Here is an 18,246-nt window from a genome sequence, read left to right on the forward strand (position 1 = left end):
TTGGCTGATCCACAGCTGAGAGAGTTTCCATCACCTGCCTGTCCCTGTTCAGTTTTCTATATTAAATACAACTAAATTAGCAATCAGCTCTCATGAATGTTTTAAAATGCCAGCGTTTACAGTGAATGGGGCTTCAGAAGAGACTGGAGGTATTTTGACATTTACTGCGAGTGTTATTGTCCAGAGATGGTACACTGATGAACAGTTTGTCTCTTTTATCTTGTCCAACCATATCCTCCCTTCCCTCTGTCATCATCTGTCCTTCCTTCCTTCCTTCCTTCCTTCTTTCCTTAAGCTCCATCTCCCCCTCCATCTTCCCTACATTTTCCCCCTTGCCATATGAAAACATCAATCTATACTCTGCTGTATAGACTACTGTACCCTCCCTCTCTCTCTGGGAGGACAGCTCTCATTCATCACACACACAGCGCTGTACGCCAACAACACCAATCCATCTTTCAATTTCATAATAGAGAGAAGGGGGAGATGGAGAGTGGAAGGAGGGAGAAAAACAACAGACTGAATGAGAGCTGGAAAAAGAGTGAAAGGAAGAGGAGGACAAAACGGAGGAAGAGGCAGGAATGTAACCAGCATAACACTTGAGAGATCATAAAAATGGCCGCCACCTCGTGCTTTTTACAGTCATCTTTAATCATCTGCTTTTGCTTTTTATTAAGTGATAACATGTTTTAAAGGGTTCAGTCTCACTGTGGGGTCAGCCATAAGAGCAGCCTCCTGTCCTGACTGTCCTCCAAGAGAAGTGACATCACATGAAATGCATCAGTCGTTTGATCAAATGCCTAACTAAATACGACCTGTGTTTACGTTAAAGTGACAATAGCCCTTTTTATACTACCTGTTCAAGGTTGGAATGTGGGCATAATCTCGCCGTGTTGGTGCTGTTCCTGGAACATCATTATTCATGTTGCTCCAGGACCATTACTGCAAATGTCCAGCCATGCTTTTGTAATGTTATAGCGTAGCAACTCCTTAGCTTAGCTATCCTTTCAAACATGTGGTTAACAGTCTGAAAGAATCAATTTGAACCCAAACCCTGTTTTCTTAAACCTAACCAAGTATTGTTCCTTAAATGTAACCAAACAGCAACAGAAAACTGCAAAGAAACAGAAAATAACAAGTGAACTTAGTGTAAAAATAATAAACAGCATAATAAAATGTTCCAAACGGGATACGAACCCCAGTCTCCTGAGTGCGAGTCCTGTACTTAAATGTTAAATGTAACAATTTTTAGCAATTTACATGTACTAATCACTTTTCCCCTGGCCATATGTTAGTGGACTTTAACAGGTCGGATTTTGCGCAACTGATGTGACTTTCTGCACGTTCTTGAGTTTCTCATCTCAGCGCTTCTCTCTCCACTCCGCTAAGAGAGAGCAATAGTAGCTGACGTTAATTTAGAAATGGAGTCCCTGGAACACATTCAGCCAAAACAGCTTGCTCCAGCTACTGACTTCATTGCTTTTTGGTAAGTTGAAATGATGGTCCTTCATGATGTTCCAGGAGCAACACCAACACGGACATATCAGATACACTGGAATGCTAAGCTGTTATTCCACCTCACTGTTCTGTATAAAATGTACAAAGATGGATTGGGGAGGTCACTGTTGTTCTGCCACTATGCCGCCAACACAGGTAGTCACAGAGCCAAATCAATGGCTATGTAAAAATAGTGAGTCAATGAGCCAGTGAACGAGACAGGACTATTAACTGTTTGATAACTTGTTATCTGCAACAGGGAGATTTCAAAATCAGAAGGCAGTTGGCAACTAACTCAAAGACGAAGAACAGAAACTGCAAATTGTGGAGACAACGAGGTCCGGGAGATCCTTACCGCTACGGTAAAGGATTGTTGCACTGACGCTGTTGTGTTACATGTCAGGCCCATCACCTTTGCTTCCAGAATGCCGGTATGCAATCCAAAATAATCCACTCAGGTGACATTATACCACTGTTTTTTGCTTCAGGGTGAAAAGCTTTTGTTGTAGCAGTATTGCGGGATCTCTGTGTAAAAAGGGCTAATAAAGGGAGGAGTAGCATTAAGGTTACAGCCTCAAAATCCTAGAAGGAGAAGCTCAAGATGGAGGAATGTGCCAACAAAGTGTGTGATTTTGACTGTGACCAAGACTGTGGTTCGTTACCCATTTCTGACAAAAAAGCTTGAGTATAAGTGTTTGGTGTTAAGAGAACATTAAACACTGATGACTTTGAGAAGTCTGGTTTACTCAGGTGAGTGAAAAATGGAATCATACATACATACAAGTCCAAATGAGTCAGGGGTTGGTGAAACGTTTGAAGGAGATCAATTAAATCTTGAGTTGTTTTCACTTGATAACACTGGTTTGGGGTTTCCTGGGGTTTCTGTATGTCTGTGTGTGTGTGTATGTGTGTGTGTGTGTGTACGATTCACACAGGTGAGCTGACCGCTGTGTACAGGTCCAACTAAACAGCATCACGCTCCACAGCCTATCAGTGAGAGTACAGGGTCTGTCGCTGGGCGGACACCCCCCAGGGGCAGCCAATCAGAGTTTGGGAGCAGCGGGATGGAAGAGCAGCTCTGCTTAGTGCAGGTTTGATGCCCACCAAGGTCCAACGCTGCAGGCACAGCGTGGCAAAGGCTGGGCTCAGTGAGAGTGTGTGTGTGTATGCGAGTGTGTGTGGAAGTCAGTGCCAAGCTCCTTAAGGTGTCAAGCTTGGTGGGTGAAAATCAATTCCATCTCTCTCCTCACCTCTAATCCAACACTGAAGTTTCTACTTTGTCAGTTGTATAGTTTTGAGTTGTAAAAAACATGATTCAGGACCAAAAGAGGAACCACTGAATATTGTGATAGGTTGAGCAGAAGTGACTTCAGATCGGCAGCTCTTTGTTAGGAAAATGACCAAAACACATCCTCCTTGTTAACCTTCCATTCCCCCTCTCTATCCCCCAGTAGCAGGGAGAGTGCACTGGCAGAGTGGTTGTTGAATATGTTAAGTCTAGTCTGCCTTACTCATTGATCCTTTATCTGACTGAGGTTTGTGCAAGGTTATTGGCTCTGTTATATTACTGGACTAACTTTTGTGTATTGATAATTCTGCAGTGCTGTCCATGGTAATGAAGTAGCAGAAGGATTTGTAATTGCACCTTTTTTACTCTCTTCTCCCACCCTTCAGTCAGTTTAGTCTTGAATCTGTATTATTATCTATACTATATCTATAAATACTCCATTCTATACTATATTGTAGCCTGTAAACATTACCTTCTTACCATCTGCATGTTAACATGCGAATGTTAAGAAGGTAATGTTGAACATGTTTTGCATCTTTATTTAGCATGTTAACATTCATTGAATAGTGCAAAAGAGTACGTACAGCTGAAGTAATTGGTAAATGTGATTTGTCAAGCTATTATACTCAGATTGGTGGGAAGGTCAGCTGAGCAGAAGTCAGTAGTCAGTCAGTATTCAATCTCTGAAATATCACAAGGGAGCAGTTCATGCAATAGTATTTCAGTTTAGAACAAAGTGATGGACTGGCTGACAGTGCCATCCCTCGAGCCACACCGCTGCTGTGGCTGAAAAAGAACTGCAGGTAATACTTGTTGGACAAACCAAGAACCTCTATTTGGTCAGGAGGAGAGTCAAAAGGAGCTACAGGCAGTGGTTAGAAACCAAAAGGTGGTCAAGATGGTTTCTATGTGTCTGGCAATAATGGAGATATAGCACACAGCTAAGCGGTGCAAGGAATAAATTGAAAAGGTGAATATGACAGAAAAATAGAGAATCGCAAAGAAAGAAAATCAATATTAGTATGTCTTTACCACAATCGCTGACTAAACTGGCTTTCCAAACAGCACAGTGTCACCTTTTTAAAATCCCTGTTTGTAAAATACAGTGGAAACGCATTTATTGTGATCATATATTTGAGATAAATGTATTTGACATCAAAACATTTTCAGTTCAATTTCAGTAATATAAGGTTGACTCTAATGACACGTTTCAATATCTATCCAAAATAAAACAAAAAACAAACATTACTGATTTATCCAAATTAAATTAGGTCAACTCCAAAATTAAAATGTTTACACTCCAAAAATAAATGAAGAATTTTTAACTGTTGGAAATCCTTTTTAGTATGTAGTGTGAACCAGGTCAAGCTATTTTATGAAAAACTGGTGCCATCACAGATATCGATTCGTGAAACAAATTCAGATAAGTTTTGTGAGTACCTTGTATCATTATTCTTACCCGTCAGATTGGAAATTCAGATATCTTTAATCCTGGTCTGTCTGTTCGCAGTATAATTGTGACTAATCAAAATACAATTGTGATTATGCAGAATGTAAATATGATGGGTGTGTAACCTCTGTACTTACATGTGTGTCTGGCCAGTGAGTAGTTGGATGACCCTCCGCTTGTCAGTCCGAAGCCTTCAGGTGCTTGTCCGCCGGTTCGAGCCCGCACTGCACCCTTTGGAGGTTCGATCTCAGCGCCGAACTCAGCCCCAATGACCCCTAGCAGCACGATGGCGGTGGCCTGTTTACGGCGTTCTTCGTATGAGTTGGAGATCTTCTTGGCGTTTGGTGGAAGGTTGGACAGACAGCCTGGAAGAGACATAGAAAGAGACAATGAACATTGGTGTCTTGTGGTGGTTCTTATTGATTTAGCCACGTTGATCCTGGTCTTAAGAAGAGACATTGCATACTTATGTTATGTGCTTACTTAGTTCTATACTTAAAGTGAAACTCTCGGCAAAAAGCAACCGAGGCTTTATTTATGATTGGGTATGAGTCAAACCTTCACGTACAAGCACACTCATGACCAAAGAGGCACTTTTAAGATTTACCGTAGTTTCGTTTTGGGGCAAGCTCATTTTGAACGGGAGTACATAGGGCATACCACGACGGCATCAAAATGTCTATTTTTAGACCACTAAGAAGGCTCCACACATCATGAAACTTTACTGGTAGCATCACCAGGGTCTCTACTCATGACACGAGCAGTAAGAACATTGTTTGTGTACACAAAGTGTGTGAAAAAGACGGTTTTGAACTACTTACGCTTAGCTACTGGGACTCCGGCGCGCCGCCGCCATTCCAGGCAAAAAGTGTTGATCTCCGAGTGCGGCCATCATGACGGAGAGTAACGGTGGGACGCTCCTCGGGCTTATTTCCAGATGAATTCGCGGATAATTCGTTGTTCTGTCGTTAGTCAAAAGCAACACTGACGTCCATGTTGACAAGGGAGCCACATATTACAGAGCGTCCCACCGTTACTCTCCGTCATGATGGCCGCACTCGGAGATCGACACTTTTTGCCTGGAATGGCGGCGGCGCGCCGGAGTCCCAGTAGCTAAGCGTAAGTAGTTCAAAACCGTCTTTTTCACACACTTTGTGTACACAAACAATGTTCTTACTGCTCGTGTCATGAGTAGAGACCCTGGTGATGCTACCAGTAAAGTTTCATGATGTGTGGAGCCTTCTTAGTGGTCTAAAAATAGACATTTTGATGCCGTCGTGGTATGCCCTATGTACTCCCGTTCAAAATGAGCTTGCCCCAAAACGAAACTACGGTCAATCTTAAAAGTGCCTCTTTGGTCATGAGTGTGCTTGTACGTGAAGGTTTGACTCATACCCAATCATAAATAAAGCCTCGGTTGCTTTTTGCCGAGAGTTTCACTTTAAGCAGAGGCCTAAGAGAGGAGACAAAAAACATAAAGCCTTTTTGAATAAAAAAGTCCATCAGAGACAACACATATCCCGCTCCTTCCCCCCAAAAAAGCAATCCTCTGCTTTATCACAACCGAACTGATTCATGACAGTTTCAACCGATTTGGTTCGGCTGCAGGCAGAACTTTTAAGTATGGAAGACAAGGATATCATTGCTAATGCACAGGAATACCAAGAAAGAAGATGATTAGACTCATGGGACTGATGGGATGACCTGACGGCGTCACATCTCAGCATTTTGGATTAAGCCGTTAAATAAGTTGCTGTCACAAAACTGTGCACATGCCTAAAACCTGTGGAAAAGGCGTGTTTTAAACCTCAATTTGGGGAAAAGTCAACAGACTTCTTCAGTGTTTCTTATCAGGTTGTCTGGTGACTCTCTCCCCATTCATTTAGATAGACGGTTCTTGTTAGTTCGAAATAACTGCTAAAAAGCTCTGGAAAAAGCTACAGGGTATTGTTTTGTCACTCGAAATGTCCCCAAAGTGCAATCCAGCCATGATCTAACTACTATTACCAAGGTCAAAAAAGATTTTTCATGCTCAACATCACATATTTTGAGACCCATTTAAGATTCTTCAGACCCCAAAGCACTCGCAGATCTCAAACAATGTGCCTTTAGGACCCTGCTAATGCACCCCTTCAGATTTATTGAGAAATATGCATCATTTGAAAATAATATAAACTAAAATAATAACTACATTTACATTTGGACACAAATGACTAAAAACTAAGTGAACACTGACCACTTTGACGAACGATTAACGATATATTGGCATAGTCATTAAAAATATAGAAGATTAAACTACAGAACATTTTTTATTTGCCTTATTTATTTATCTACAAATTTCAAAATCTGCATCCTGCAAATATCGTAAATAAAAATAAAAACTGCCAACAGCTCCATCTAATGTCTGCCACCAGATAAGTAAACGTCATTTAAATACAAACCTGCAGAACCTGAAAAGAAATCTGACCCGTACATGACTGCTTTTAACACACTTTATTGGTTTTGGTGTCTTACTAAATTTAAACAGATGAAGAACATTACAGTTTATTCTGAAAGATCTAGAGATACTGGAGGTCTATTTCTTTCTTCTGTGGGGGGACTTTTTTTTTTTTTACTTTTCATTCCTTTCTTTTTCTTCCTTTTCATGATGAAAGGTGGTTTAAAAAAAACAGCAGGCCTGTGAGTCTCCAGTGAGCCGATAACAACTGAACAGGCACACTTCTATTGTCCCGGTATTAACCATTACTCACACACACACACACACACACACACACAGGCAGGCACACGTCTCATTGTCGAGCTGAAAGCCTTTAGTCACAGTGCAAACACACACACATACAGACGGTCATGTTCACAGACCTCTAGAAGGATTTTGGACACGTGCAACTGGAAACTCTTTTGTTGTGTGTGTGTCTGTGGAAGTGTGTGCGTGTGTGTGTTGTGCGCGTGCCTGTGTAGGGGCGTGTCTGTCCATTGTGTTCACCAAGACGACCCCAAAATAACCTCTTTTGTGTGTGTGCGTGTAACAGGGTCTGCACAGTGGGGAACTGCTGCAGGAATACAAGAGTGTGTGTGTGTGACCAATACGCGTGTGTGTGTGCCTGTATGAGTATCGCAGTGGGAGATGAGAGTCCTTACACACCTTGGATCAAAGGCCCAATAAGGACTACATAAAAACTGTGTGTGTGTGTGTGTGTGTGTGTGTGTGTGTGTGTGCGCGCCTTACTCCTGCCGCCTCCACCCTCTGATTTCTATTTCTTATTTTCTCTCTCTTTGGATGAGCGAGCACAGCATTATTATGGATTTGTATTGCCAGGGAACAAGCACTCACTTGCTGTGTGTACTTCCTGTTGATCTTCATGGAGTTTTCTCTTCACATGTGCTGGATTTGTTAACGCAACATGAACCTAAATGATGGAACGATGACTGAAGGCTAGAGCCAGACAACTCAGGGTAAAGGGCTATTGTGATAAGGGTTTGAGGAAAGTTACAGGCTTGAGTCTATACTGATGTTCAAAGACTCGGCTGGTGAGTTGTTAAAAACTCCTGAAGACAGTGATTCAGAAAAATCCTATCAAAGACCAGCATTGTTTCAGCAGGATTTCCCACCGTATATAGTCATGGAGGCACACAACCTCACCTAAAACAAATAGCAGCCTCCCTGATAGAAGAAAATATTGCATTGTAATGAAATATATTATGAAGTTCATATTGTGGTAGGTTCATATATAACTCAGCTTGAATGTAGTGGAATTACACAGTTACTTAGACCCTTCTTACCTCATTCAGTCTGTCACTTAATGAATCTTGGGCAGGTCGGTTGGCTATCTCAGCTCAAAATAATTGTAAATACACCCAAGAAGCATTTGTGTTGGATGGAACAACAACACTTTTTAACCATCATTAATAAGTTGTAAATGTATAGTTAAATAAACTTTAGTTAATAGTTATTTCACTTTTAACAAACAATGGAATGCTTTATAAACTTTTTTTAAATTGTAAAGGTTTAAAAACCTCAGCTTCCAAATATGTTTATAGATGAACTACACAGTATTTACTGACCATTTATAAAAATTAGCTGCTACTTAACAATAAAATAATGCTTAATACATTGAATAAATTAATTTGCTATAAATTTTCCATTTATTCATGGTGGTGATCAGAAAGTGTTTCTGATGGAAATCCAAGATATATTCTAGCCACACGTCTCTCTAAGACACATACATAAGTTTTACCCCTCAGGAGTGACTGGGCTGAGGAAAAGCCTCTCACTGTGCTGATAAAACTGAGGTTACACCGAAGCTGTCATTCTCCCTGTTTTATGTAAGTGTCAGGAAAAATTGACACTCATAACTTCAACACATTATCATATGGAGGTCGCACTGGGCTGATCTCTGATCAGTTCGAATATTGAATGGTCTGGTTAGAGGGCCCAAGAAGATGCTAAAACTTTTGCCTTGGTTTATCATAAAAACAATTCATCCATGTGTTTACGTATGGAAAGTAGAGCTTGTTAGCTCTTAATGCTACTTGTTAATTGCTCTAAGTAAACTGCTTTAGTGCGAAATGGGTTCTTATTCTGGCCAATTCAGACACGTATACAGTACATGGCTATGTGTAGGGTTAAGATAGAACATAAAGTTTACACCTTTACACCACATGTACTGGTACGGTACTGTCACTGCTATGAACTGATGTCAGGGCGGAACAATGATAAGAGAGCAAAAAAAATAGCATCCTTATGTGTATGAAGTTATTGGCCTGAACACTTGGTGTTGTGCCATAGTGTTACTATTGCTGTTTTTCTGGAAAGTGACTGGACAAGTGTGATTAAAAAATAACTAAATGTATACATTTAAAAAATGATTCTGTTCCAATATTATGTCCATTGTGTGTTTGTTCCCCAGTCCATTTTTCAGACCCTATGAGCCCCTCCCCCCATATTTCCATACTATATCCTGGTGCTTTTTATAATGAGATTGCTAAAGGCCAGCTGTCATTTGGAAGAAGGCCCAGCGGCCGGCTCTGATAAATGGATTAGAGATGGCATCCATCCCCGGGCCAGACTGGGCCAGTAGATAACAGAATTAGAGATAGACTCCCAACCAGAATCACTAAAAAGTTGAGATTTACAGAGAAAGTAAAGAGAGGCACTGATTTAGACTGATGGAGGGGCTATCTGCAGGTTTCATGGACAAAGTCAAGACATTTAGTTGTATATAAACCTTGTTTTTACAGATGGGGGTGTGCACCTTTGGCAGTCCCTTCTAAACTGTTAGAGATGATGAATGATTGGGACTGCGATTATTTCTTAGCATATCAACTGAAGAGAGTGCTGTAGAAGTGTACAATGTGTGGTGTGAACGTGTATTTCAATGGTGTATTGTGTGCTCACTACCAACTGCTACTACAAAAGTCAATTAACAGGCTGATCCATCACGCCTTCTTGGCTGATGACGGACGATGGGCCGGTTCACACTGCTGCAACTTTTCCCCGCAATGTTTGACAAAGTCTTGAGTCTTGGTGGAGTGTTGGAGTTAACAATGTGAAGTCAGATGTAATTTTATGTTAAACATGTTAACTTTAAGGGACTGTGAAATTTCATCATCGCCTCACATAGCCATCTTTGGAAGATCAACAGAGGATAGCATCACAACAAATGCTCAAACTAATGTAATCGCCTTTAAATCCTTAATTGCACGCAGAAGAATTCTCCTGTTGTGGAAATCCTCTTTACCGCTGTCACCTAAATCCTGGATACACAATGTCATGTCCTTCTTAAAATGGGGAATAAATGAAATGTCAATAAGGGGTTCCTCTGATACAGTAGATTCTACTCCCATTGGCAACCATTGATCAGTTATTTTTGATTGGCTACCTGCAGTAGAGGTGTGCTCTGGCCCTGTCTGCAGGTTGTTGGTGCCTTGCTGCCTGTTCGCCACCCAGCCCAAATTTAAGGAGATATGCGGATATGGGTATGATGTGTATGTTACCATGTGCACGTGCTCTAGTTACAGGCCCTATATTCCAAGTTTGGGATTATCAATAGTACTGCAACAGTGAATGGTCATTCCTATTATGTGTGAACATTGAGCTACCTGACTAAGTGCTACATGTAACACATAAAATTGATTCACGAATAAAAGAAATTTAAAAAGAAAATTCCCAACCCTACAAACAATTAAAGTAACAAGAATGACAAAACCAGCCTGAACATAGCTAGTAACAGTTGTTAGAAACTAAAAGGGAGCATAGAAGTTTTAATGTATTCTAGTTTTACTGAAATGTTTAAAATACTTAAATACTAAAGCATGTTGGAATGTTTTCACAGATTCAAACTTAGAACTTTATTCTAAATTCTAGGAGATTTCCAAAGATACCAAATAAGACAGGACTTCACAGAAACTCGCAGATGTCCTGAACTTTCATCAGGCGAGATGTGAGGTTTTCCAGGGACAGTCGGCGGATAGCATCACTTCCTGTCTGTGTGTACCTGCTGCCTCCCGACCCATGCGGACGGGCTGATTGATTTTTGAAGCCTATCGATCTGCTTCCTTCACAACCGGCAGATCTATTATAATGACATTGTATCTAAATCCTATTTGTTGGCCAACCTGCTCCCAAACATAACCCAATAAACTAAAGAGGGGGACGGATGAGCTCCCCTCTCTGCTCGCCTTATACTCGGCTAAATCTTCATAAAAACCATGGATGGATCAGGATAAAAAGGCTTTCTGGCTGAAATGACATTATCCATAAAGGAAGGAATCTATTAAAAAAGGGCAGGATGGTGTAATGCAACAACCTGTGGAGTCCATGCAATCACTGTAAAAATATGGATGTGTCATAAAAACTGAAATGTTACTGCAGAGAGGAAAAACAGAAAGAACTCTTTCACCTTTGTGAAAAAAATATATGCTCAAAATCTTCATTAATGCAATGTTTTTTATATTTATTGAAGCTGCATGTATATTCTATGTTTGCTTTGAGTTTGAGATCATTTTTGTTTTTAACTACATATTTCAAAGATTTTGGTACTACAGAACTGTGACCGCTGGTGAGGGGAGAGAGCAAAAACACATGGAGTGATGGTGTGAGAGAGGGAGGGAAAGGATTAAGACAAATAATGAATGAAAATAAAAGGAAGAATGGTAAACAGGAAAGAAAAAAAGGAATAAAGACAGAAATGGAAGGCAGAAAGTGAAGGGCACGTATGAATGAAGGACAAGGGCAACAGAGCCCAGACAGCTGGATAAATGGAAAAGAAACGGGGAAGAATAAAAAGGAGGGAAAGGCAAAATAGACGAGGACCAAGAGACTAAGAGATAAAAAAGAGAGAGAGAGGGAGAGAAAGAAAGAAAGAAAGAAAGAAAGAAAGAAAGAAAGAAAGAAAGACCATAACTTATGTCTTCAATGTTTGAACATTTTTTGTCTCTTAGGTTCCATAAATGTTACAAAAACAAATATACAGGATATCTATTACAAAATAATATATAGAGGAATATCTAACTATTCCACTTATTCTACCCAACTCCATCCACCCAGTGAAGGAAGGAAGGAAGGAAGGAAGGAAGGAAGGAAGGAAGGAAAGCTGCTTTCTTTGTTTGAGGAACAACAATCAATACAGCAGCGCACACACGCGCAACCGACTGGGGTCAGCTCTCGACCAATTAACTTGTCATCCAGATAATAAAAGCTGCTCAGTTAAGTTCAGTATTTAATTTGATGACAATTTAAACAAAGAGGAGTCTCCCAACAACAAGATCAATAACACAATGACCTTAAAGTACTAATGACACAAGGGTTTTTTTAATAACTCAAAAGCCTCTTTTAAAACAATAATGATACCTCTTGTCTGTTTGGAATGGGCTACAAGAAAAACATTTAGAACTACTGCAATATGTTTTGAATTGACTTAATTTTTAGACTTAATTGAGTATTATAAAATACATAAAATAAAACTGAAACAATCCCAATAATGGGTGAAATTACTGTAAGTACTATAATGTATATTAATAAACAGTATTCGTCAACAATTCTACCTTTTCCTATAAAGAAATCTTATATTACCTGAGACAAGCCTTTATCCACAAGATATAAGATAAGATACAAGTTATACTGCTTACAGCTACAGCTATAATGTGTTAATAACTACTTATTAATAGTTTGTATACTGCTTATCAATGCTAAATATGAGGAAATAAGGTAATATGTGAGGTAAGTAATAAGTAAGTGAGGTAATACAAAAATCCCCCACCTGTATATACTCTACATTGTAAGATAGCTACCACGAATAAAGTATACACTATATACATATATACGTAGAGTGAAACCTCGTTGTACATATATATTTATGTGAAAAACAGCACAGTCTGGTTTTTAGAAACCCTGCTGAGGAAATCAAACCAACAACCTTCCCATCTCTCCCCTCCTAAGCTGCAGCCTCACAATCTTCCCATGACGCACCTCAACTTTGCCTCCATTGGTAATCAATGGGAGACTGGTAAAACCTGATCACCAGGGACTGAGGGAGAGGATCAATACCAGCAGGAAACTGATGTGAGAACGAAGGAGGGAGGAAGAAAAAGTCAACGACATGCAGTAAGATACTGTGGGAGAAAGATTTAGTTAAATTTAGGGGGGGTGGGGATTAAATAACCCAAAAAACACGCAAACAGAAAAGGTAACTCTGAGCGCAGCCGCAAGCCAAAGGCAAGCCTTTAAATTCCTCTGAAACACAGAACAGTTGTATGAAACAAAAGAGCGCTAGCACTAAAGGCGGAGGGGAGAGTCAGGGATACACACTGTCCTCGCAGCAAATGTCAGGAGACAGAAAATCTGGGCAAATAATTGAAAAACACAATTAAGTTGATAGAGAAAAAAGATTTGAGTCCTGAAACAGTGGCTGCCCTTCCAACTGGGGCGAGTCCATCTGAAGGTTAAGTGTATTTTACCATCTTAAGACACAGACGGAGGAGCTATCTGCGCTCGCTGGAAACGCAATGCTTCAATTAGACTATATGAGGCGGGGGTGGGGGGTCGGGGGGCCCGCATGAGATGTTGACCTTTGAGTGAATAGAGAACCACAGAAGAATTCACACAGAAGAAGGGCGGCTCTGGAGGATGAGTGTACCTTAGAGTAGCAGCAGCAGACTGAGAAAGAGGCTGAAAAGGTTGGTCCGTTTACCAGGAACTACAGCTCATAAACCACCGTATCAGAACTGCAAAAAGACGTAACAAGGCCTAACAGCTGGAGTCAAGCATGGAGAACACAACCAAGGAAGGCAACCAATCAGAGGCGGAGTAGGTTGGGTCTTGCAAGAAAAGCAGTGGGATCAATAATAATGCCTGAGCTAACAGTACTTAGCAAGCCCACTAACCTGCTAACAGAGCTTGGTAATTGACAGGAAGTTAGCAAGTTTACTAGCTCAGAGAGGTTTGTTTCTGCCTCAATAACCCTATTAGATAAAATGATGTACAATCTTGAGTCGTGGGAAGTAAATTAGAGAGAAGCTCAGAGAACTATTGTGACTGACTAATGCAAGTTCCCGGCTTGCGAGCTTGTTAGCGGTTGGCTCGCCAGGTTCGGTTGTTCACCAACTATTGAAATAGTCACTTTAGCTTTCTTGCGGTTCCGGCTGCAGAGTGGTACGGTGGTCTCGTAGAAATTTGGCATAATCTGACAGGAAGTGGTGGACACCCTATAAATTGTATGTTCTTTTGTCTGAAAAGAGTACATTACCATTCCATTCCCTGCCTCTCCAAATAGGCTTCAGTGCAGTAGTGATGCAGGACAGATGCTGTATAAACACATGTAGGGGGACTTTTCTAGAGTGACATCTACCCCCAATCACACTAACTGTCTTCCACTCAGTACTACTGTATGATATCAGATTGGCAATATTGAAAGCCCGAGGTCTTATTTTTCTATCCTCCATTATCCATTATGTGTTTGTTTTGCAGTTTAATTTACAATCCGACAGGTTTTTAATACAACTGATATTTTCGGCACTCTGCGGCTGTCAGAATCATGCTGTTAATAGAGCGCTCTGAAAAATGGCTCTGGATGTTAATTTCCCTAATGCGGGGACAGTGGGGGGCCTCCATCACACCACTTCTTCATAAAGAAGGAATTATTTTTATTAACGCCACCATGGCTTAGTCACACTCTCCTCTCTCTCACAGATGAATCAAAGCCATTGGATAGAATTAGATTTCAACTCTGCCAAATGAAAAGCATCACAACTTTAAGTGAGTGGGAAAAGAAAATTATCTTTCCATCGCACAGACAGGTGGAGAGAATGGAAATAGGGACAACAACATCTTACAGAACAATTAAAATGTTCATATGAATCAAACATGGCCAAGTTATCAGGAGAATGAAAGTCTCAGACTACATATAAATCTTAACTGGAGAGAGGTTCCAAAGCTTACTATTATATCAATGCATCAATGCACAAACTACAACCTGTAGTGAACATTTTAATCCTTCATCTTGGATGAATGGGCAAGTGAGTTCAAAAAAGCTTTTACTTAAAAATGTCTTAAATGTATAGCATGTCCTGCTACTGTTTGTATTTTACCGTCCCCTCCCTTTATTCATAGTTCAGCTCTTTATTTTATATTTTTATGAAGCCTGTAACCTGTGCCTGTAACCTTTAAAACAGGAAGCTGAAATGTGCTAATTTGGACATTTTTGCAGAGAATGATGAGAACTGCAGATCAATTCAAGATGTCTGACAGCTAATCTGATCAGATTAAACACAACAAGCAGATCTCTGCAATGAAAAGACAAATTATCTGTGAATGTCAGAATTTAACATTTTCCTGAACCACACCATTACTGAGAGTCGAGGAAAAAGAAATGAAAAAGGCGAAGAGCAGAGGGGTTCTGAATGTAATGGATAAAGAGAGATACAACAGTGGGGAAGAGACAGAAACGTTGATGTAGGTTGGCAGTTTACTTTTACTTTTTGTAATTGTGTAGATGGGCAGAGGCAGAAGAATATGGAGTTTATGACCTTATCTTTATGATTCTTTGTAAAGTTTTCCCTCAAAACCCTCCCTTGCACTCAAATATCCTCTGATGGTGCTTAGAATTGCTCTGCTTACACTCAAATATTTTGTTACTTGCACAGATTTCCTGCACTTGTGAAACTTCTGCTCTGAGATCTCTCCTGCGCTCTCTGATTTTTTTGTGTGCAGCAATCCTGTCACAGAACGGCAGGTGTAGTGCTGACTAACGAAATGATCCCTTCCTTCTTACGTATGCGATCACTTTACTCCTTAGAAAGTCCTGTACAGATGGCACAGTGGGACATTCGGTGGCTAACTGCTGTGATCGGACCGGCTTTTGCTTCGCTTCTATGTCTACTACTCAATATCCCTTAATTCATCATTAACTACAACGCTTTACTGTTACAGCTGGTAAATGCAATAAAAATAAATGCAATGCAATAAAATAGTGTCAATCGTATCCTTGTGTGCGCAGGAATATTGACTCTTTGATCACAAGTTCTTTGTTGATATACTAAATTATACTAAATCTGCAAAGAAACTTGTCACTAAAGTTGTCAAATGTGGTGGACTAAAAAATACAATATTGCCCTCTGACTTGTAATGGAGCATCAGTATAAAAAAGCAGAAAATGGAAATACTCAACAAAAGGACAAGTACTTCAAAATGGTATTACAAATTAAACAGTGCTTGAGTAAATGCAGTTAGTTACTTTCCATCAGTGTTCCAGAGCCCTACTTTCAAGGCAGCAGTGTCCAGAGCATGCAGCTCTCCGACAGTTGATTATTTCCTGACCTTGACATTCGTTTTGCTCATCTGTGTGGTACTGGTACCCAGGTGCATAGGTGAGAGGAGAGGAACAAACGGGTGAGGCTGCACAAAGAGAGGAGTTGATATTTTGGTGGAAAATGGGTTTTAGATGTCCTGCTGATAATAGACTTCTCAGAGGCACATCTGTTTCTGCACAACTACATTTATTTTTCATTTGCTTCTATGAAACCTGAGATATGGACACATGCTCAACATTTTTTGCCTTTTAATTGATTCTTTCGTTTCGGCTTAAATTTTCTTCGGTCTGAGAGTGTTTGAGGAGTATAATGCATGCATCCTTTGTGCTGGCTGACTCACGACTACGTTCCAGTCAATTAGCAATCAAACAGCCAAACAGGCATTCAGAGGCGGACCCAGATATCCAGTCAGTAACCAGTCATTTCCAATCCGTCTCCACAACTCTCCATCTACATCTGTGTTCAGGCCACAAGCAAGCTGAAACGCACACACACAATCACATACACAATCACACAACCCCAAGGCCAGTGCTTTATCTTTGTGACACATTCATAAACCCTGACACACACATACACACAGACGATCACACACACTCTGCCCATCCCCCCTTCATGTGCACATTATCACACTGTCCACTCAACCATAAGACAGGTGTGGTTTTTGTGTGTGTGTGTGTGTGTGTGTGTGTGTGTGTGTGTGTGTGTGTGTGTACGCAGGGTTGGCAGAATGTGACAGTCATATGGTTAGTATGACTAGGATGTACTAAAGCAGTGAATGAATGCACATCTTTTATCTGTAGTTCGGTGCATTGTGTCCGTACAAAACCACACTTGGTGACAATTTCATCTGTATTTCCAGACATTTTCCAACACCAATGACCTCTATATGAATGAACAGAGGAGAGTGCAGTGGTACAGAAATAGAAGAAGCTTACTGATGGAACAATAAGTATTGACAGAACAACACGAAAAAAACAAACAATAATCCGTGGATAACTTTAATAATGAGGAAAACTTAAAAATATTCTAAAAGTATAAGGACCGTATTTTTTCCTTCTAAGTGAATTTATGGACTTGAATTTGTGTTCGTCATCAGCCATGATTCATATATGTCATTGGAAAGTGTACTGTTCTGTCCTGTACTACGCTATGATAGATACTGTACTGTAAAATACTATACTATGGACAACTATACTATCATAGACTATTCTACCAAATTATATACTACAATGATATACTCTACTATACTATACTATACTATGATAGACTATACTACACAGTACGATACTATACATACTATACTATGATATGAGACTATACTATGACATACTATTCTACCAAATGATATACTACAATGATATACTATACTATAATAGACAATACTATACTGTATTATACTATATTTTACAATACTATAGTATACCATGATAAGCTACACCAAACTGTAATAGACAACACTATACTGTATTATACTATGATAGAATATACTATACCATGACATATTAAACTATGCTATCATAAACTACACTTGGATATACCATACCATGATATATTATCTTTTACAATACTTAAGTATTCCATGATATTCATGCCCTGTCCAACAATACATATGGCCAGTCATTTGTTTGTGATAATCTTATGTAGACTTGTTATGATCGAAGACCTTTAGAAATGACATCTACTGTATGTCTACTGTACGTGATATTATTGACTTTGAATCTTGCTTGCATAATGTTAGCTTTCTAAGTCATATATACGGTCCGTCCTACTATTTTTTGGTGAAGAAAATAACTTGCTCAGTCCGTTTCAGCTGAAAAGCTCTGCACCTGCTCAGTGTCTTGTACAACTATGGACATTCTGGAGCTAACAGTGAAGCAGAATGGCTGCTCTCACTGCTGGACTTAGCTATAATGTTAATAGCACAGCAGAGCACACCCCCTAATTTTGTGATCCACCTACTGTACACGCATGCATGCTCTCAAATCAATTAATGCCGTTTACTTTTTAAAATGAAAAGGCTGCAGATCATTTCTCTTAATTTCAAGTTTCATATTTCAGCAGATTAAGGACAACAGTGAATGGTTTGGCACACAGTATACTGGAGCAAAAGACTGAAAATAGTGCCCCCTTTTCTATTCAATCAATCAATAATCCGTTTTGAATCAAATCGATTTTGGATCTAATGGATTTTGAATCAAATCAAATT

General features: G+C 39.9%; 1 protein-coding gene across 3 annotated transcripts in view; it reads right to left on the bottom strand.

The window, feature by feature from the left end:
* Positions 1–18,246, bottom strand: part of wdr7 (WD repeat domain 7) — a 121,977-nt gene that overhangs the window by 35,424 nt on the left and 68,307 nt on the right. For all 3 annotated transcript variants that reach the window (XM_084383740.1, XM_084383739.1, XM_084383741.1), the window contains one exon: positions 4,373–4,600. In XM_084383740.1, the coding sequence (XP_084239866.1) occupies positions 4,373–4,600 (228 nt within the window). The remainder of the gene's footprint in view (positions 1–4,372; positions 4,601–18,246) is intronic.

This window comes from Pagrus pagrus (assembly GCF_965226575.1).
Source record: "Pagrus pagrus genome assembly, chromosome: 19".
Taxonomy (NCBI): domain Eukaryota; kingdom Metazoa; phylum Chordata; class Actinopteri; order Spariformes; family Sparidae; genus Pagrus; species Pagrus pagrus.